The sequence below is a fragment of the Mustelus asterias genome, chromosome 1, assembly GCF_964213995.1.
Source record: "Mustelus asterias chromosome 1, sMusAst1.hap1.1, whole genome shotgun sequence".
Classification (NCBI taxonomy): domain Eukaryota; kingdom Metazoa; phylum Chordata; class Chondrichthyes; order Carcharhiniformes; family Triakidae; genus Mustelus; species Mustelus asterias.
This window is the reverse complement of record NC_135801.1, coordinates 37,353,250-37,375,778: the sequence shown is the minus strand read 5'-3', so window position 1 is coordinate 37,375,778 and position 22,529 is coordinate 37,353,250. Positions and strand designations below refer to the sequence as shown.

The window sequence follows — 22,529 nt, the reverse complement described above, 5'->3', positions numbered from 1 at the left end:
TTTATATATTAACGATCTAGATGACGGGACTGGGAGCATTCTGGCCAAGTTTGCCGATGATACAAAGATAGGTGGAGGGGCAGGTAGTATTGAGGAGGTGGGGAGGCTGCAGAAAGATTTAGACAGTTTAGGAGAGTGGTCCAAGAAGTGGCTGATGAAATTCAACGTGGGCAAGTGCGAGGTCGTACACTTTGGAAAAAAGAATAGAGGCATGGACTATTTTCTAAACGGTGACAAAATTCATAATGCTAAAGTGCAAAGGGACTTGGGAGTCCTAGTCCAGGATTCTCTAAAGGTAAACTTGCAGGTTGAGTCCGTAATTAAGAAAGCAAATGTAATGTTGTCATTTATCTCAAGAGGCTTGGAATACAAAAGCAGGGATGTACTTCTGAGGCTTTATAAAGCACTGGTTAGGCCCCATTTGGAGTACTGTGAGCAATTTTGGGCCCCACACCTCAGGAAGGACATACTGGCACTGGAGCGGGTCCAGCGGAGATTCACACGGATGATCCCAGGAATGGTAGGCCTGACATACGATGAACGTCTGAGGATCGTGGGATTATATTCATTGGAGTTTAGGAGGTTGAGGGGAGATCTGATAGAAACTTACAAGATAATGAACGGCTTAGATAGGATGGACGTAGGGAAGTTGTTTCCATTAACAGGGGAGACTAGGACGCGGGGGCACAGCCTTAGAATAAAAGGGAGTCACTTTAGAACAGAGATGAGGAGAAATTTCTTCAGCCAGAGAGTGGTGGGTCTGTGGAATTCATTGCCACAGAGGGCTGTGGAGGCCGAGACGTTGAGCGTCTTCAAGACAGAAATTGATAAATTCTTGATTTCTCGAGGAATTAAGGGCTATGGGGAGAGAGCGGGTAAATGGAGTTGAAATCAACCATGATTGAATGGTGGAGTGGACTCGATGGGCCGAATGGCCTTACTTCCGCTCCTATGTCTTATGGTCTTATGGTCTTATCACATATCAACCGACTCAAGAACAACTTCTTCCCTGCTGCCATCGGACTTTTGAATGGACCTACCATATATTAAGCTGATCTTTCTCTACACTCTAGCTACGACTGTAACACTATATTCTGCACCCTCTCCTTTCCTTCTCCCCTATGTACTCTATGAACGGTGTGTTTTGTCTGTTTGACGTGCAAGAAACAATACTTTTCACTATATCCCAATACATGTGACAATAAATCAAGTAAATCAAATCTACCTTTAATTTTGCAACTGTTTTCAGATCTAATTTCATACCTACAATTTTATTTTTTTGTTCTCCCTTCTATTATTACTTGTAAAACTGGGACAAATTCAATTATTACATTCAACTTCCAACCTTCATAGTTGCAGTCTTAAGAAATAAAAGCAAAGTAGCCTGTTTGGCCTCTCAACCCTGCTCTGTCATTCAATAAAATCATGACTGATCTGATTGTGCCCTGAGCTCCACTTTCCTGCTTCCCCCCATAAATTTTTACTCCCTTATAGATCAAAAATCTGCCTGATACAGCCTTGAATATATTCAATGATCCAATCCCCACTCAGTTGCCGAGTGCTCTCTCTCCCTCTGACTATTCTTTTAATTTTTATATGCATACTCATTCTATTTTTATATCTCTTTTCATAATTTCCTTATTATTTCTCACCTCTATACTTCTCATGATTTTTAGTATTGTTAATCTTAACTTTACTCTGTAATACGCCCCCCCCCCCTCTTATATTTCACTGGCCTAGAAAGATGATGTAGTCTCTGGATAGACACACCCTCCAAGATTGCCAATGGGACTTCTTGGAAGCCAAACTGCAATGATTTTGTGGGAATTGCATGGGAAGTTTGAACTTCTGAAGGGCAATTCCCCTTCTCTCTGGGGCCTCCTGAAAGATTTCCAAGAGTCAAAGTATTTGGACAGTTCCAGCTTACTTACCTAGAAAGTTACCCAGGAAACCTGAGAGAGAAAATCCCTAGTCTGACTCCTGCGTAATTGTACAACTGTCAGCCCCCTCTGACCTGAGCTCATCACCCAACTCCTCCTTGACCTGACCCAACTTCACTCAACACCCTCCTTGACGCCGAAACTACCCCCTGACCCTCCCACCCACCCAAACCACTTAAATCTTCCGAAGAGTGACAATTGTTATTGGATTGCCATTTCACTCCTATTTTTTTCTACCATGCTGGAGTTCTACATTTACCTTACCTACCCTGTCCTTCCCTCACCTACCCAATCACCTTACCTACTGGCTGCCTCTCCATAGCTCTGCAAAAAATCTTTGGGGCATTTGGAAAATGGGGCTTTGGGACATGGCTTGTTTTTTCCCAGCGATCCATTGCTGCAAAGAAGTAGTTCCACTTCAGGTACACTTCCTGGAGAAGTTGGAATTTGAAATCCTGGCCAGAAATGTGGAGCTCCGGCATGATGGAGAAAAGGAGGACCTGAGTGCTAATCCAGTGGTGACTGCCATTCCTCTAAAGGTTCAGGCCACAGGATTTTAGCTTTTTCTCAATGCAGCACCGTTTTTTAACACTGAACCTAACAATGTTGTGATCAGTACTTCCCATCTGTACATTAATGACTCCCCTCCCCCCCCCCCCATTTTATTTCTCAAAGCTGAATTAAATAGTTGTTCTTTGCATGTTGAATGGACTAGGATATCTGAACAATGAGACAGTAGGCAGAGTGACATTTAAAACGTTATTACCTGCATGCTGCCCAAAGCCTGTATAACTTGGTTTTCACACTACCCTCAAAATGGGGTGGCCAGTGAACTTGCTCAAAACAGGTTACACTCTTACTAAATTTATAAATCATAGCTCTATGCCAGTTGCAGGGCATCAATACAGTTTTCCAGTACCAGTGGGCAGAGCATACTAGTGCTCACTCAGTGTTTTGGTACTGGATGCAGAACCGAACTGGCAGTAATTAGGCCACTCCAGAACACTGGAAAGAAAACCTGTGACAGATTTTTGTGGCGCCAAGAGAAACACAAATAATCCTTCTCTTGCGTTGGTTTTCCATCTGATGCACCTGTTCCGTATACACACATCGTATCATAACATTTACTTCGTACAGTTTTATGAAAGAGGTGTTAAATTACCATGGAAAGCAATTCTGCTTAAATGTTAATAATGAAACTATAGAATATTTTAAATCAATATGCTTTGGATTTGGCATGATTTGCAGTCTACAATTAACAAAGCTGACTACAGTGTTTAAAATGCTTGCAAAGTGAAATGATTAGCAGATTCTTTGCTCTTTATTAAATCCAAGAAATATATCTGCTTGACCTTTTGAACAGAGATTGTTGATTGCTTTCATACATTTTTGTGACTTCTTTCAATGATGATGATCTTTCTGATGTCACCACATCAGAAAAGGGTTCCAGCGCCCCTACCCCATTGTCCTGTTTTAAATCCATTCTAACTGTTGGATACCCAAATGGGTATAATTGTTTCATAACTCTTCACAATCAATAGCAATGATTTGGATGTGGGGACCAAATGTAATATTTCACAGTTTGCTGATGACACAAAACTTTGTCAGGTTGATGCAAAGAGGCTTCAAGGGGATTTAGATAGGCTAAGTGGGTAAGAACATGACAGATAATGTGGAAAAATGTGAATTCATCCAATTTGGTAAGGAAAAATATGAATGTATTTCTTCAGTGAAGAGAGATTGGGAATTTTTGATGTCCAAAGGAACCTGGGTGTTCTTTTTCATACATCACTGAAAGTTAACATGCAGGTGCAGCAAACAATTAGAAAGACAAATGGTATGTTGACCTTTATTGCAAGGGGAATTAAATACAGGAGTAAGGAATCTTGCTACATTTGTATAGAACTTTGGTGAGACCACATCTGTAGTATTATATGCAATTTTGGTCTCCTTGCTTGGGGATGGACCTACAGGTCGCAGAGGGACTGTAGTGGTGTTCCACCAGACTGATTCCCAGGATGGCAGGATTTTCCTATAAGGAGAGATTGAAGAGATGGGGCTTGTATTAGAATCATGGAATCCTTGCAGTGCAGAAGGAGGCTATTCGTCCCATCAAGCCTGCACCGACAACAATCCCACCCAGGCTCTATCCCCGTAACTCCACATATTTACCCTGCTAGTCCCCCTGACACTAAGAGGCAATTTAGCATGGCCAGTCAACCTAACCTGCTCATCTTTAGACTGTGGGAGGAAACCCACGCAGACACGGGGAGAACATGCAAACTCCACACAGTCACCCGAGGCCAGAATTGAACATGGGTCCCTGGCACTGAGAGACAGCAGTGCTAACCACTGTGCCACCGTGCTGTTCTCTAGGGTTTAAAAAAAATGAGAGATGTTGTGGGACAAAATTAGCTGTCCGGCCACTTTCGGACGTCCCCTTCAAATGACGAGACAAAGAATTTTGGAGTTTTTTTTAAAAATCAGCCTTTATTTCTTTGAGCTATAGCAAGGAATCTGATATGCCAGCTGGTGGCGCAGCAGAGAGCCCCGAATAGAGCATTACACAGACAGTTGTACTTTGAGGTCCGATATAAGTAATTAGCATATATCAATCAGAGATTTACATTTACTCAGAAGTTATCTGTATCAACTCAAACTAACAGTTAGGATTACATATGGTATAACATAAGGGGATGGTTGCCCAATAACAACTTGTGCATGTCTACCTAATTGTAATATCACTAAGCAAGTATTTATTTCTATATATCTATGAACTTCCAGACACAATTGTGATCGCTATATGTCTAACCAGTGGTATATCAACCCTTCGTGTCATCCTATGTTCATTGTCCCTTGTCAAAACAGACACTAACAAGCTGCAGCTGTGCATAATTCAACAGAGGCCTTGTGTATAGGTTGTGTGACTGAGCCCTCCTTTATAATTGGGAGTTTTGTGGTCCTTGACTCTTATCTGCGTCTGCTTTAATCGAGACCTGTAGTTTTCTCAGTTTTCCTTGTGTGACTTGAGTTTAGAAGCTTGCAACTTATGTGATTTTTAAACTGCTGTGATTATTAACCCTTTCAAGGGAGACCTGAAGTGTGCAAAATTCTTACATGTCTTGACAAGGTAGATGCAGGAAGGATGTTTTCTCTGGTTGGTGGAGGGCAGTGGGGAGGATCTAGAACTAGAGAGTGCAGTCTCTGAATAGGAGGTAGGCAACTGAAGACTGAGTTGGGGAGGACCTTTAGTAAAAAGGTGGTGAATATTTGGAATTTTGTATCCGAGGTCTGTGGAGGCTCAGTCATTGAGTATGTTCAAAGCAGAGGTCGATAGATTTCTGGATACCTGTGACTTCAAGGGATGTGGGGATAGTGGTAAGATGGCATTGAGATGGAACATCAGCCATGATCTAGTAAAATGGCAGAGCAGACTCAAGGAGTCAAATGGCCTACTCCTATGTTTTTGTGCTTTAAACAATGTTAAAAGTTTTCATATGATTTCCCCTTCAATTTGTGTCAACGCTTATCTGTATTATTGTGCATCGTGCTATAATTTACTTTTAAAAATCATATTTACGTTGACCTTCCAGGTGATGCTAACTGCATAGACACGCGGGGAGTGGAAGTTGCAATTAAACAGCGTGTGGATGATTCATTAACTTCAAAGCTTCCAAATTTCTACATTGTCAGCAAACCGCAAATATGCCTTACAGAAACTGCATATCCTTGCCAACCAAATTCTATTCCTAAAACCCTCAGCCTCAACTGGTCTCAGTCGGATTGTTTGATAGAAGTGGTGAATGGTGCAACTGGAAGGATTGCTGGAAGGTAATACCGTTAACTTACTATGTTTCAGAAAATGCAGCAGGTCTGACATCAGTAGAGAAAGAAAGAGTTAATATTTTGAGTTTGTGTGCCTCGAAACGTTAACTGTTTCTCTCTCTATAGTTGTTGCCAGACCTGCTGAGTTCTTTCAGATTTCCAGCATCTGTGGTATTTTGCTTTAATTATAATTCACTTTAGATTATCTTCTGGTGCAATGGATTTGCTCATTAAGAAGTACTAATGCCAGAATCTGAATTCTTGCTGCTTTGACTAGCATAAGCTGTTCTCATGAGATCATTGGATATGTTACCTGCATAGTTTGCTGTTTTTCATTAGCTGGCATTATTAATTAACAATGCTGATAAACTGATTTGTGATTGAATACTACCTCTATGCCCCTCAACTTAAATTCCCAATTCTCATTAACTCATACTGGTATCAGAGCCCAACTCTCCCTTGGTTATCTGTCACTATGCTCCAAGTATTTAAACTTATAGGCGGTTCTTGTTTTTATTAATGCTACTCCTTTTTCAGCACCTGGATTCAGAGGGTTTTTTTGAAGCGCTTTGTGATGGTTGTTTTGTTTATCTGAGTTTTATGTCCACTTAAGGATTAAGGTTTTTTGAAGAGGTTTTTGAATGGATATTTGATTTTTGCAGTATTGTGAGCATCTCAAACACTTGCTAATGTTATTACAGGGCTCATGAGTTCTGTCATTAGTGAGTTGGCATGGGGTTGAGGGCTAAGATGCCTAACACTTGTGTAGAACTGGGCTGATGTCCCAGGGAACTGTGGCAGGCTGCCTAACCTGCCTGCCTAGGTATCTGTCAGCCTCTGTTTCCACCCTGAGTTTGCCCCTGGGGGGCAGCAGTCCCAATGCAAAAATAGTGGAGGGAAGGTACTGTTGGATAGGAGGTGAGATCATGGTGTGTTGGAAGTCTCCTGACTTGTGACTCCCATCTTAAAGGGGATAGTCCAACCAATGTAGTTCTGAATGGACTTCGATTCCTTTATGCATATGGAGGATAAATGTCTGTCAGAACATTCAGAAGAAACTGCCTGCAGTGGTTATCTTGATATTTATCTCAGCAGTTTTGTTAGATTTTGAGGACAAATGTTACATAACAAAACACCTGAGTTTACAGGTTCTAGTAAGGAATAGGGTATTTTACCCCCTTCTACCCCTCCAAGTTGGTGAAAATCCTGGAGATAAATTGGAGCAGGGAACTTAGCCACTCAATTTCCAATCTGAATCGTGGACTGCAATTTTTAATTGCAAATGGTAAGAAAACTCACATGTAACCGCTGATGTCCTCTTTACAGATGTCAGTATGCACCAGAAACCTCTGTCCTCGTCTGTGCCTGGAATTCTCCGGGCCTGCTGCAGTGAATGGAGTTTTGGCTGAATGCCAAATTCTCCATTCTCGCTGGCAGCAGGGATGGTGAACGAGATTGGAGAATCCTGCCATGTCATCTGCTGTTTTTAACCTAAAGGTTGAGTGGAAGACCAGTGGTGGCTTTCCCCACCTTTCCCAGGGTAAAAAGTAATGAACAATGGCCAAAGCTGACCAGATTCTCCACATAATTGGTGCTATAGACTGTTTTTAATGGAGCCATGAGCTACGCAATGTAGTAGTGCTGCGAACCAACCTGGCAGGGAAGGAGCCCTGCCTAGTTATGTAAAAGAAAAATACTGTGCTGTGCTTCAAAGGATCTTTGGTTTCCAAAGTAACAGCTTTCTGATCTGTTGTCAGTGCTTTCTTGTGATTTGGCCTTCAGTGTTGCTCACTGTAGATTGGAGAATTTTTTTTTTGAAAATTAAACTTTAATTATTGAATATCTGAAAGAATATCATTCCAAAATGCGAAGTGCAATAATCTTCAGGTTCTTCACAAGTTACACTCTTGAGGTGCTTCAATACAGTCAAAGAAACATTGGAGACATTTCAAAATGGCCCTTACAAATGGTGCAAGGGTATTTAAAAGTTGTCTGCATTGTTCAAATTGCACTCCGAGGTGTTTCAACACAACTGAGATGCATGTAATATTCACTGTATACATTCGGTGAAGATTGGAGAATATGTTTTGCAAGGAACGGATGTTATACTATACAATGTCTTGCTCTGCAGTGAATCTGTCTGGTACTCGAATGTTCCTCAAGGTCATGAGTACTGTTCCCTCTAGGCCACACAACAGCCTAAAACTCACTGGGCAGGCTGCCCGCAAATTGGTCCATTTGTGTTACTGCCTGTGCAATGCAGCACAAAAAATTTAAAGGGACTACTCCAAAAGAAAATTAAAGGATATGTTGACCATGATGTTTAATCATTGAAGTCAGTTGACAGCTAATTGCTGTAAAACATCCTGTTCTGTTGCTTGAAAAGTTTAGGACAAAAGTTTGTTTCAAAAACTTCTATAACTGAAGTGTAAAGGAATCCTGTCGGCATTGTTTTTTTTTACAACCAGTGCCTACTGTTATTGTTAATTTTGTGTCCGGAATGGATTGTTGATTGTTCAATAAATATTAGGTCAGTTGGCCAAAAACTTTATTAAAGAAGTAGGTTTTAAGATGTGCCTTAAAGCAGTAAAGAGGGGTAGATTTGGAGCTGTTTAAGATGGGAATTCCAGATTTTCAGGTCTCAGCAATTGAAGGCATAGCCACCAATTGTAGAGCAATTAGAATTGGAATGCTCAAGTAGCCAGAATTAGGTGAGAGCAGCTATCTCTGAGGGTTGTGGGGCTAGAAGAAATTACAGAGATAGGGTGGAGTGAGACAATGGAGGCAGTTAAAAACCAGCTTGTGTGTGTCAAAATTGAGGTCATGATTGATTGCCAATTTGGTCAGCAAGCACAAAGGTGGTGGATGAATGGACCTTGATGCAAATAGAATATCAGGATGCAGAGTTTTAGATGTGGGCAAGTTTACAGAGAGCAGTGTGTGAGGCCAACTGCGATTGTATCGTCATAGTCAAGTCGAGAGGTGACAAAGGCATGAATGACGGTTTCAGCAATAGATGGGCAGAATCGGGCAATGTTGCAGAGGTGGAAATAGGCAGTCTTAATAATAGCACAAATGTGTGATCAGAAGTTCATCTCGGGGTCAAGTATGGCAACGATGTTATTAATAGTTGGCTTTAATTTTAACTTGGCAGGTAGAGGGATGGAATTAATCACCAGGGAAAGGAGTTAGTCGTGGGAATGGTGTAGACTAATAATTTCTGGTTTTCTCTCTCCCTCCTTTCTTGAATCTGATGCTGCTAACTTCCAATCTGCTAATACTGGTCTAGAATCTAGCAAATTTTAGAAAATCATAACCAGAACATCTGTTATCTCTGCAGCTGCTTCTTTGAGAACCTGAAGATGTAGCCCATCAAGTCCTGTCACTTTATTGGCTCTTGGTTTAAGTTGCTCTATTGATAGATACTTTAATTTACTCACTCTAATCTCCTTGGGCCAGGATTTTATGTTCCCGTTCTTCCTGGATGAGTTTGGTAATAGGAGCAGAAATCTTGCGATAGGCCCAAATCTTGTTTTACATAAGGGTGAAGTCTCAGCGTGATTGTCACTGTCCCACGCCAGTGAGATAATGGGAATCCCAACGTTCAATGTCGGGAACCCCATTATAATGAATATAATTATCAGACCTCTATGCCTGATCAACCTCCCCATTTTAATCTGTTCATGTCGGAGTGAGGGCATGCTGGCATGAATTACAACTGGTCTCCTACAACGTACATCTGGCGGGCAAACCTACCAGAGGAGCTCAGATGAGTGCATTGCTTAGCAGGAAAGGGTCATGACAGGGCAATGCAGGGGGGTTCTATTTTAACTTTTGTGCAATGGGGCCCAAAAAAGTGCACCCCAATATTTAAAAGTACTAAGTTGCTGGCAGGACGGGCTCTGCCAGCATGAGATTGTGGGAAGTGCCCCTTCTACTTTTCCTTAAATGTCCTTAACATTAAGGTAGAGAAAGCCGCCATTGGTACGGTGGCTTCAGCCCCACCTTTGCGGCTTGCTGCCACATTATGCAAAACAAAAGGTAAAAGTCAATCCTTGGTTGTTGTCTAATTCTGCAACTTTGTGTCCTTTACCTGTGAAGACAGACAAAATATTTGTTCAACGCTCTGCCATTTCTTCATTCCCCATGATGATTTCTCCCCTTATGAGACCAACTTTTACTTTAACTACTGTCCTTATAGTATGCTTTTAAAAGCTCCTCCAATCCTTTGCCTTTTTCCTGGCTTGTTTACTCTCATTTTATTTTTTTCCCGTTCCCATCAATGTTTTGGTCTCTCTTTGCTGGTTTCTACAGTACTCTCAATCTTCAGGCTTTCTATTATTCTTCCAAACATTACAAACCTCTTTTAATCTTTTGTTATCCTTAACTTCCTCAGTCAACTACAGGTGGATCTTCCTTGCTTAGTTTTTTATTTTTTAAAGAATATCTTTATATTAACATTTTTAAATAATGTTTCACTGCTTATTTGTCATACCTTTTCAGTCTTTTTATCCAATCAACCTCAACCAGCTCTTCCCTCAAACCAATGTATTTTATTTTGTTAAAAATCCAATGCAGCCCTCCCTCCATGATATGTACCATTCCAGTGGTTTGGACAATAATTTGAAGTTGTTTCCACTAAGATGAACTTGTAAGAATATGATTAACTCAGTTTAATCTACTGAAACAAACCCATCTTGAATGTTAAACTTAGAAGCAGTTCTTATTCACTGATTTTATTATTTAATTGTCTTTTCAAAAATAAAGTGGTATTTGTTCTGTTTTTAAGCTCCCCATTTAAAAGTGGTACTTCCATGACCAGTCGTTTATGCAAAGCTGCCATGCTGAGTCGCTTCTATCTTGTTGCAAAAGAAGCAAATAGAGAAGATTTGTCTACGGTTCCAACATACCATGCAGCAAAGGTAAAGTTGCTTTCTGGTTAAGGAAACATCTCTCGGTCAAATTTACACTAGCCTTTTCAGAAAAATATTGTTCGATTAAATTGTTTTAGGCTGCCACTCTAGACTCCGTCCTTCTCCCTGCAATAGCAAGTTCGCAACCTTGATGTCACATTTGATCCTAAGATAACCTCATATTCATTACATGATGAAGACCACTTATTTCCACCCTACTCTCCCTTCATGCAATGACTGGCAATTCCCAGCTTTTGTGTGTTCAGTTCCATAGATGGAGCAATTCCTTTGCTGAAATTCATGTTGACTGAAAAATCATTGCGCAAAAATTGTTCTTTCACCCACTACCATTTCGTACTTAATAGCATTATTGGTACATCAAAGTTTGTCCGTCATTTGCTTGATATCCGTCTCTCTAGTTTCAACGTGCAGTTTGTACCTATTATAGTGGAAGTTATTTGGGAGTGGAGTTTGTATGGATTTCCTTGTAGGTTGGTTTGCTGTGCATTTGTTGGGCATTCAACATGATTAAAATCTCTAAACTGCTTCTTTAACCAATTAAAATCACTAGTCTGTTTCTTTAAAGAAACTGATTTTAAAGCTTTTACTTCAGATTTCCAGCATTCATATTCTTTTTATGTCTTTCAATTTCCATTCCTTTCAGATGATGGCAAAATCATATCAAGAAGCAAAAGCTTTGCTGAAATCATCTCTGGTGCATCATGGTTTTGGTACCTGGCTAGTCAAGAATCCAAATGCAGAAGTGTTCCACATGCAATGAGGAGAAATGCTTGGGGAAAATCTTGATCGTAAACTTGTACTGTTCCTCTTTTCACATCAGAAGCCTGCTGCATACTGTTGCATATTCTTTGCTGAAATATTGGGCAAAGAAATTAAAGTTTAGAATATCACTTTTGCTTTAGAGTAAAGCATTCTTAAGACACAGGCCCCTCTTCGGAGTTATTGCTTACTGGCTAGCTCTGCATAAGCAGTGTGATGATAAATGGCACGTTATTAATGTTTGCTGTAAAGGTATTATGGCAAAAAATAAGTATACTAGCTAATACTGGACAAAATTCTAGCTATTTGATTGTGAAATAGACTATATGCAAAATCATATTTGTTTCATTGGTGCAGCATTGGAGTAGTTATAAGAGAAGTATACAGTAAACTTTAACTGACAACTGAAAACTTTTGAATATTTGCCCTGCCTACATTAAAACCATTGCACTGTTTGCACCAAAGACACACTTGAAAATGTGTGGCTGAAAATGTGTATGTGGTTCAAATAGGAGATTTGATTTATGTTAGAGTTTGATATTAAGCTTATTTTTCCATGATGTAGACGTAGTGCACACATACTTTGACCTCAGATACACAAATGCAGTATCCTTCAAAGGTACCATATGATTAAATTTATTCAACTGGTGAAGAGTACACTAGAAACTGAATGACTATTGGCCATTCTGCACATGTGCCTAACTTCCACCACGTACCCATAGTGGTATATTCACGATGTGATACTCATTGTAGAGAATAGCAAGTACTAACAAAACTCCCACTGGTATGTTCAATTTTGAACGGCCTTTCACTTTCATTTTATTTCTTGCCTTTGCCAATGTATCTTATCACTTTCCCCAGCCCTTATCGGGAGATAATGGTTCCAGAAATGATTATATGAGAATGCTAATTCATGATTTATAAGGCTGTTGAAACTGCTGTTACCAACATATGTTCTTGAAGTATCTTGAGGAATAAAGAAGGACAATCAAACTGGTTGATTTGAACTTTTTATACCAATCTGATGGTCAAATTTAACCCACTACCTTATGTTGTGCACAACTAAAGCATAATGTTTAGAATATAATGAGATATATCCATACACTATTCAGGCACCTCTTTTAGGTTACTTTCCATGTATAATAATGATGTATTTGAAAGCAAGGCTGACAGAAATAATTTTCATGACAATACAGTAGCTTGTGTACCTACTTGTGTTGTAAGTGTGCTGGAAAATTGAATTTTTGTTCCCTAAATTTGAGCACCGTCATCTTTATCCATCATTCCTTCCCTCAAAATTCCCTCCAAAAGCCACATTTCTCTTGAGGACAGGCAGCTTTGCAACTAAGCCATTGCCATTATTGCTCTTGGGTGTCAGAAAGTACAAGTCAGCCTTGATATAATGCTCCCAATTTTCTCTTTCAAAAGAAACACCCACAAGTTAAGTATTATTGAATTGCTACTGGTACAAAATATAGATACATAATCTAAATTCTCCATTCTCAATTGTGGTCCATGTTGAAGCAAAGTATAAAAACTGGGAGGAATGATTATGCCGTCGCACTTTGTTAGATCTGGGAGGATGGGAAATCAGACTGGTCATCTGACAATAGGCAGGAGAGGAGGGGCAGCTGGACTGTGCACAAGTCGCAAGGTTTTTAAAATGTGTTCCAGGTTTTAAGCAACCTTCCATCTGTTTCAGGTACAAAAACAGAAAATGCTGGAAAATCTCAGCAGGTCTGACAGCATTTGTAGAGAGCGCATAAAGCCAACGTTTCAAGTCTAGATGATACTTCGTCAGACTTGCTGAGATTTTCCAGGATTTTCTGTTTTTATTCAGATTCAAGCATCCACAGCATTTTGTTTTTATCTGTTTCAGGTAAGTGGATTGTTAGCCAATTTACAGGTCATCCTAAATATTGTAACAGAGACAGATCTTGGGCAGCAGTAGACAGGACATAGTCTTGATTTTCAATTGTCAAGTTACCCATTCTCCATGTGAGAAACCGACAGCTGTTGAAATTCCTTCATGCTACCTACTCTGTTTCACACCAGTTGAGGGTTAGGAAAATCAGAAGGTTCTTCACTTTAACATCCCAAAGTAATATTGGTATTGACTTCAGACTAAAATTGCCAATTATGGGTTCTCAAATGCTCAAGGATTTGTAAAGGGAAGTGTTAACAAGAAATGCACACTTTTGATTGATAGCAAACCTAGTTGTAGGAAGAGGAAACAAGATATCTGAATTATGAGGGAGAGTAACACGAAAATACAGCATTCACACATTATTCATTAATACTTTCAAGTATCATAGAGCTCTGAAAATAAGCACAGCAGAATTGCAAAAGTGTATAAAAATATTTTGACCTGAAGTAGTTTTGTACTTAAATCTTTAATACTCTGTGGAAAAATTATTTTGCTGCCCAGTTTTGATACGGGTGCTGCTGACAATAGCTCATCCTTGAACGTTTAAAATTGAAATACCTTGTCAGAGCTTGACCTAATTATGTGTTGTATGACTGTGTGCCGACTTTATATGTTCCATGATGGTTGGAAGCCAAAATTGCTTTTGGGGAAAATCCCTTTTCAAGAAATCTTACTCTGGACAAATTCATTTGTATACTTTAAAGCTAAGACTAAAAGTACAAAATAATCAATGCTAAGTGCACTTGCCCTGTCTTCCTTTATTGCCTAGTTTCTCTTTCCGAATATAGCTTTGGATTTTATTTTAAATTTTAACCTTGCTCCCCCCACCCCCCAAATCCCTTTCTTTAGGTGTTTTCTCGGGAATGAGTCCAGTTCCTAAGTGGAGGCATCTACCAAAGAGTGGTATGATTGACTGAACACTGACCATAAAGGGTTTATCTAAGCCAATTGAAAGTCGAATGTGTAACCATATGGTTGCATCTATTACACAACCAAGTCGATTCTTGATGTGTAATAAGGCAGATTTGCCACTGGGTCACTGAACACAGCAGTGACCTGCAGAATCCTGCTGTGTTTAGATGAATAAATGGTCACACTAAGTTAGGATTAAAATAATAAATATAAAGAGAAATAGAATGAAGAAGCAACTTTAGGAGGGGGAGATATTGTGAACAAAAATTAAAAATGTGAATCTTTAATTTTTTTGTTGTATACTTCTGTTGAGCAAATATATTTCTGAAATTTGAACAGCTTCATTACTGTAAAACTATTTTGGTCACAGTCAGTGAATTTACTCAAGGTTCTTAATGTCTAACTTGAACAACTTGCAGTAAATGAAAGTTTGATTCAAAAATACAATTTTTGTGAGCCTTTTAGGTGTGCAAACAGTGCTTGTTTAAGTTTATCGGATTTGCAATGACTGTCCAAAATAATTATGCCCTCTTATTGTCCTACCTTGAAGAGAGGGGTAATGATATAGTAATTGGAGGAGTTTGTTTTTTATGGTAATTTGTTAATGTTTGATTTGTTATGGCTAAATAAAATTGTTTCAAAAATAAATGGTTGGCAACATTCCGTTGTGTAATTTTGTCTTTTTTCCCCTCACATTTAAGAATTAATCCATTTTGTAAGTCAACCCATTTGCGGAGTTGTAGTTGGTCTGTTAGACCGATGGAAGATTTGCGGGGTTGTAGTTGGTCTGTTAGACCGATGGAAGATATTCTTAAAACTGACCACCAAGACATTAAATGCCATAGTTCCAGAGGACGATAGGCTACTCTCCCCTTTGAGAGAGAGCTGATTATTGGTGATTTAACTTGGGATTCACCACACCTTAGGCGGGGACTTAATAACAGCTGGTTTGGGAATTGAACCCCTACTGTTTGCATTGCTCTGCATCACAAACCAGCTATCCAGGGCTGATGATGAGAAATGCAAATTCTCCAAATCCTTGATTCGGTTTTAGGACATGTTGTCAGCCACAAAGGCATCAGGGTGGACCCACAGAAAATAAAAGCTAATAGCATATTCCCAATCCCATCCTTTAGTCCAGACCTCGAGATTCCTGGGAATGATAATCCGATGGTGAAAATTTTACCCAGTCTGACACCTTCTCACGAAAGAACGGGAATTGTGCTGGGGGACACACACAGTGCAAGTATTGGTCTGCATCAGAGCCAAAGCTGCTCTGAATCAATACTTCGTCCACAGAGCTCAGAGCAGTCTTGTTTCAGTAACAACTGCACAGGTGTCACTAGCCAGTGTATTACTCATCCAAACATTTGTCAGACCTGGAAATGATGCGCCATGATTGGAAAAGCAGCTCTTGCAGTCACATGAGCACGCATGAAGCTTTTGGGCTTCATTCTTGGCCTAAAGGTCATTATTGAAACCGACCGCAGCCATTGCTAGATGAAAGGAGTTGAGCATGAAAGATGTCCACCTATTACTCATGAGGTTTGGAAGAAAAACACAATGGTAGTCACACTTTCCTACAGAGATGCAATTGACTTTCCAATGAAATGTGATGTCAACCTGATTGAGGAGCTCCAATCATACTCCCAATTGATGGAATGATATCTGCCAGCTATCACAGGAAAACTCCAGCAATTCCACCAGGGACAAATGTCTGTTGAGTGTACTGATATCCACCATTACTATCAAGAAAGGTGGTCAGAGTTCAGACTGAGCGGTAGTCTTGGTTTGAACAGCAGAAGCACTTTACCATCAACGATCTGGTTTGTGAGTGGTCATTTCAGTATCATTGGCTGGAGATGCTCCAAAATACGCACTAAGAACACCGGGGCATTACCAAATGCAGGGCAATGGTCAGATCTACATTGTGATGGCCAGGCATTTCAAGAACAATTGTGGACATGCTAGGACACGTGTGTGCACACATGCGTGTGTGCCATGCAAGTTGGACTAAAGGGAGCTCCTTATTCCCATACCATTCTCAACCAGGCATGGGAATGTTTGAGCATTGATCTAATTCAATGGCAAATCCTTCCTCATTGTGATGGACTACTTCTCACCATGGATTCCGGTGAAGCAAGAGTATCCTAAAACCACAGAAGTGGTGGTGAGAACATTGAGGAAGATAAAAACATAGAAAACTACAGCACGAAACAGGCCCTTCGGCCCCACAAGTTGTGCCGAACATATCCATACCTTTTAGGCCTACCTATAACCCTCCATCCTATTAAGTCCATGTACTCATCCAGGAGTCTCTTAAAAGACCCTATTGAGTTTGCCTCCACCACCACTGATGGTAGCCGATTCCACTCGCCCACCACCCTCTGTGTGAAAAACTTACCCCTAACATTTCCCCTGTACCTACCCCCCAGCACCTTAAACCTGTGTCCTCTCGTAGCAGCCATTTCCACCCTGGGAAAAAGCCTCTGAGAGTCCACCCGATCTATGCCTCTCAACATCTTGTATACCTCTATTAGGTCTCCTCTCATCCTACGTCTCTCCAAGGAGAAAAGACCGAGCTCCCTCAGCCTATCCTCATAAGGCATGCCACTCAATCCAGGCAACATCTTTGTAAATCGCCTCTGCACCCTTTCAATCTTTTCCACATCCTGTAATGAGGCGACCAGAACTGAGCACAGTACTCCAAGTGGGGTCTGATGAGTGTCTTATATAGCTGCATCATTATCCCCGGACTCCTAAACTCAATCCCTCGATTGATAAAGGCCAGCACACCATATGCCGCCTTAACAACCACCTCCTCCACCTGCGGGGCCGATTTTAGAGTCCTATGGACCCGGACCCCAAGGTCCTTCTGATCCTCCACAGTACTAAGAGTCTTTCCCTTTATATTGTACTCCTTCATCCTATTTGACCTGCCAAAATGGACCACTACGCATTTATCTGGGTTGAAGTCCATCTGCCACTTCTCCGCCCAGTCTTGCATCTATCTATGTCCCTCTGTAACTTCTGACATCCCTCCAGACTATCCACAACCCCACCAACCTTCGTGTCGTTGGCAAACTTACCAACCCATCCCTCCACTTCCTCATCCAGGTCATTTATGAAAATGACAAACAGCAAGGGTCCCAGAACAGATCCCTGGGGCACACCACTGGTGACCGACCTCCATTTAGAAAAAGACCCATCTATACACACTCTCTGCCTCCTTTGGGCAAGCCAGTTCTGGATCCACAGGGCAGCAGCCCCTTGGATCCCATGCCCTCTCACTTTTCCTAGAAGCCTTGCATGGGGGACCTTATCGAACGCCTTGCTAAAATCCATATAAACCACATCTACCGCTTTCCCTTCGTCAATGTGTTTAGTCACATTTTCGAAGAACTCCACCAGGCTCGTAAGGCACGATCTGCCTTTGACAAAGCCATTCTGAGTATTCTTGAGCATACTAAACCTCTCCAAATGCTCATAAATCTTGTCCCTCAGGATCTTCTCCATCAGCTTACCAACCACTGAGGTTAGACTCACCGGTCGGTAATTTCCTGGGCTATCCCTATTCCCCTTCTTGAAAATAGGAACCACAACCGCAATCCTCCGGCACCTCTCCCGCCTCCATCGACGACGCAAAGATCATCGCCAGAGGCTCTGCAATCTTGTCCCTCGTCTCCCACAGTAACCTGGGGTACATCCCATCCGGACCCGGCGGCTTATCTATCTTGATGCCATTCAAAGATTCCAGCACAACAAGATGTCACTGGATTTAAATCCTGGAACTCCCACAGCAGAGTGGGTGTACCTCCATCACATGGACTGCAGAGGTTCAAGAAGAGAGCTCACAACCACCTTCTCGAGGACAATTAGGGATGGACAATAGATGCTGGCCTAGCCAGCTACACTCACATCCCATGAATTAATTTTTAAAAATGTTTGTGAACCATGACATCCTGAACCAAATAGTGTTGGGTAGTGTACGGCAGAAATAGCAAAGGCATTGTTAGACCATTTTATTCAATAAATATAGTGCCAGAGGACTGATTAGCTAAATATTGGAATACAATGTGGAAAAGTGAGAGGTTATGCACTGTGGAAGGAGGAATGGAGGCCTAGACTATTTTCTAAATGGGGAAATGCTTAGGAAATCAGAAGCACTAAAGGATCTGGGAGTCCTTGTTCAAGATTCTCTTGAGGTTAATGTGCAGGTTCAGTCAACAGTTAGGAAGGCAAATGCAATGTTAGCATTCATGTCGAGAGGGCTAGAATACAAGAGCAGGCATGTACTTCTGAGGCTGTATAAGGTCTGGTCAGACACCGTTTGGAGTATTGTGAGCAGTTTTGGGTCCTGTAAGTAAGGAAGGATGTGCTGACCTTGGAAAGGGTCCAGAGGAGGTTCACAAGAATGATCCCTGGAATGTGGAGCTGGTCGTATGAGGAACAGTTGAGGATTCTGGGTCTGTACTCGGAGTTTAGAAGGGTGAGATGGGATCTTATTGAAACTCACAGGATACTGTGAGGCCTGGACGTGGAGAGGATGTTTCCACTAGTAGGGAAAAACTAGAACTAGAGGGCACGACCTCAGGCTAAAGGGACGATCCTTTAAAACAGATGAGGGGGAATTTCTTCAGCCAGAGAGTGATGAATCTGTGGAACTCTTCGCCGCAGAAGGCTGTGGAGGCCAGGTTATTGAGTATCTTTAAGACAGAGTTAGCTAGATTCTTGATTAATAAGGGGATCTGGGGTTATGGGGAAAAGGCAGGAGAATGGGGATGAGAAAAATATCTTCCATGATTGAATAGTGAAGCATTCGATGGGCCGAGTGGCCTACTTCTGCTCCTATGTCTTATGGTCTTAACATTACACCTATATTTAAGAAGTGGAATAGAACATCCTGAGGGCAGATTGGAACAACCAGCTTAACTTCAGTGAGAGGAATAATAATGGAATACCACTAAAGGAGAAAATAGAAAAAAAGCTGGAAACCAAAAAAAAAGTAAATAGCATTTCAAAAAGGTCAGTCAATGCAAGAGCAATGAATTCTTTGTAGAGATTACAGAGTAGACAAGATAATGTGGTAGACTTAAGGTCTTTGTTAAGATAACACATGATGGACTAATAAATAAGGCCAGAGTACATGGAATTAGGGGGCAAGTTGCAGGGTGGATAGCTAGCTGATTGCAAGACAGCAGGAGGTAAAGGGAAATGTAGCTATTTAAAATGACAATGTGATCCCAGAAGGATCAGGTCTGGGACCATTACATATCATGTGCATTAATAATTTAAACATTGGAAACAAAAGCACAATTTCTAAATTTTCAGGCAATGTCACATGCCAATAGTGAAGAGGACTGATGAAAATTACATTAATAACTCACAGTTTGAGTCATGTTGAGATCAAAAGTAGGAGGTATCGGGGTTCTTGAGAAACATTAAGGTAGACAAGTCCCAAGTGCCTGATGGGATATACCCCAGAATACTGAGAGAGGCAAGGGAGGAAATTGCTGGGGCCTTGAGAGAAATCTTTGTAACCTCACTGGCTACAGGTGAGGTAGTCATGATGTGGAGATGCCGGTGTTGGACTGGGGTAAACACAGTAAGAGTTTTAACAACACCAGGTTAAAGTCCAACAGGTTTATTTGGTAGCAAATGCCATTCGCTTTCAGAGCCCTGCTCCTTTGTCAGATGGAGTGGATACCTGCTCCCAAACACAGATATCCACTCCATCTGACGAAGGAGCAGGGCTCCGAAAGCTAATGGCATTTGCTACCAAATAAACCTGTTGGACTTTAACCTGGTGTTGTTAAAACTCTTACAGGGGAGGTCCCAGAGGATTGGAGAATAGCCAATGTTGTTCCTTTGTTTAAGAAGGGTAGCAAGAATAATCCAAGTAATTACAGGCCTATGAGCCTTACATCAGTGGTAGGGAAATTATTGAAGAGAATTCTTCAAGACAGGATTTATTCCCACTTGGAAATAAGTGGACATATTAGTGAGAGGCAACATGGTTTTGTTGCCTCTCACTTGATCGAGTTTTTTGAGGAAGTGACGAAGATGACCGATGAGGGTAGGGCAGTGGATGTTGTCTACATGGACTTTAGTGAGGCCTTTGACAAGGTCCCTCATGGCAGACTGGTGCAGAAGGTGAAGTCGCATGGGATCAGAGGTGAGCTGGCAAGGTGGATACAAAACTGGCTCGGTCAAAGAAGACAGAGGGTAGCAGTGGAAGGGTGCGTTTCTGAATGGAGGGCTGTGACAAGTGGCGTTCCTCAGGGATCAGTGCTGGGACCTTTGCTGTTTGTAATATATATAAATGATTTGGAGGAAAATGTAACTGGATTGATTAGTAAGTTTGCGGATGACACAAAAGTTGTGGATTTGCTGATAGCGATGAGGACCATCAGAGGATACAGCAGTATATAGATCAGTTGGAGACTTGGACGAAGAGATGGCAGATGGAGTTTAATCCGGACAAATGTGAGGTATTGCATTTTGGAAGGTCTAATACAGATAGGAAATATACAGTAAACGGCAGAACCCTTAAGTGTATTGATAGGCAAAGGGATCTGGGTGTACAGGTACACAAGTCACTGAAAGTGGCAATGCAGATAGAGAAGGTAGTCAAGAAGGCATACGGCATGCTTGCCTTCATCGGCCGGGGTACTGAGTTAAAAAATTGGCAAGTCATGTTGCAGAATTATAGGACCTTAGTTAGGCCGCACTTGGAATATAGTGTTCAATTCTGGTTGCCACACTGCCAGAAGGATACAGAAAAGATTTACCAGGATGTTGCCTGGTATAGAGGGCATTAGCTATGAGGAGAGGTTGGAGAAACTTGGTTTGTTCTCACTGGAGTGACGGAGGTTGAGGGGCGACTTGATAGAAGTCTACAAGATTATGAGAGGCATGGACAGAGTGGATAGTCAGAAGCTTTTTCCCAGGGTGGAAGAGTCAATTACTAGGGGGCACAGGTTTAAGGTGCAATGTTTAAAGGAGATGTACGAGGCAGGTTTTTTACACAGAGAGTAGTGGGTGCCTGGAACTTGTTGCCGGGGGAGGTAGTGGAAGCGGATACGGTAGTGACTTTTAAGGGGCGTCTTGACAAGTACCTGAATAGGATGGGAATAGAGGGATATGGTCCCCGGAAGGGTAGGGGGTTTTAGTTAAGTCGGGCAGCATGGTCGGTGCGGGCTTGGAGGGCCGAAGGTCCTATTCCTGTGCTGTAATTTTCTTTGTACTTTGTTCAATAACAAAAGCAAACCAAACTCCAGGATTTATTTGTAGAGGGGTAGAATTGAAAAGAGAAATTAGGCTCAAGTTGTATTGAACCTTGGTTAGACCAAATTTGCGTGCGGGTCTAAAAGTAGGTTTTGCGCCAGCACCAAAAGGTTTGCGATCATCCCCATCCCTTGCTACGATCACAAACCGGATCTCACCCACAAAGGGCGTGAGGCTGAATAGCATATTTAAAGTAGCATTTAAATATGCTTAGCCCATTCCATGCTGGATTCTCCCAGCTCCCGGGATCTCTCAACTATCAGAGATGCCGTGAACCTGGCAAGAAACACTACTGGTCTCCATGCCGGAGTGGGCTCAGAGGCCATTGAAGCTCGAGTGTCGGGAACATGGCACAGTACCAAATGGGCACTGCCAGCTTGGTGCTGTGTGCTGGGGCAATGCCAAGGAGATGCGGCCTGAGTGGAGGTCATGAAGGGGCGGTGAAGGTGGTCCCAGCTGCAGCCATGGTGCACGGTGGGGGTCTTGCCTGGGTGCAATGGTTTGGGAGGGCTCATGCCAGTCTGGGGTCACAACTGACTGGAGGCTCATGTTGCACGCATTCTCCCTGCCCACTGAATGACCCCCGAGGGGTTGCATATGAGATCAACCCCACAGTTGCCTTGCCATCTGTCTCCTTGGACAGGCTCTGTGGTTTCTGCTGACATTCCACCCCAGACCCCACTAACAGTAACAAACAGCAGCTCTGTCAGCTGCTGCCCCAATCAAGGAAGCTCAGCAGGTGTTAACATGGCTCCTCACACTGCATGGACTCTGCAGTGCTGCCCTTGATGGGAACCCATCTCATGATAGCCACAAGGTGCCCCCCTCCCCCCTCCTCTGTCAGAACTGCAAGCCATTCCTGGAAACCACTGCACCAGATATTCAGGTGGGTGCACCCATGTCCATGCTTCAAGGGTTCCCCAGTTGGGACCCCCGCACAGCCCC

At 41.9% G+C, this 22,529-nt stretch overlaps 1 protein-coding gene across 1 annotated transcript in view; it reads left to right on the top strand.

The window, feature by feature from the left end:
• adad1 (adenosine deaminase domain containing 1 (testis-specific)) overlaps positions 1-11,459 on the top strand; it is a 63,468-nt gene extending 52,009 nt beyond the window's left edge. The window contains exons 8-10 of the mRNA XM_078231865.1: positions 5,534-5,771; positions 10,555-10,687; positions 11,343-11,459. Of these exons, the coding sequence (XP_078087991.1) occupies positions 5,534-5,771; positions 10,555-10,687; positions 11,343-11,459 (488 nt within the window). The remainder of the gene's footprint in view (positions 1-5,533; positions 5,772-10,554; positions 10,688-11,342) is intronic.
• Positions 11,460-22,529: the final 11,070 nt, after the last annotated feature.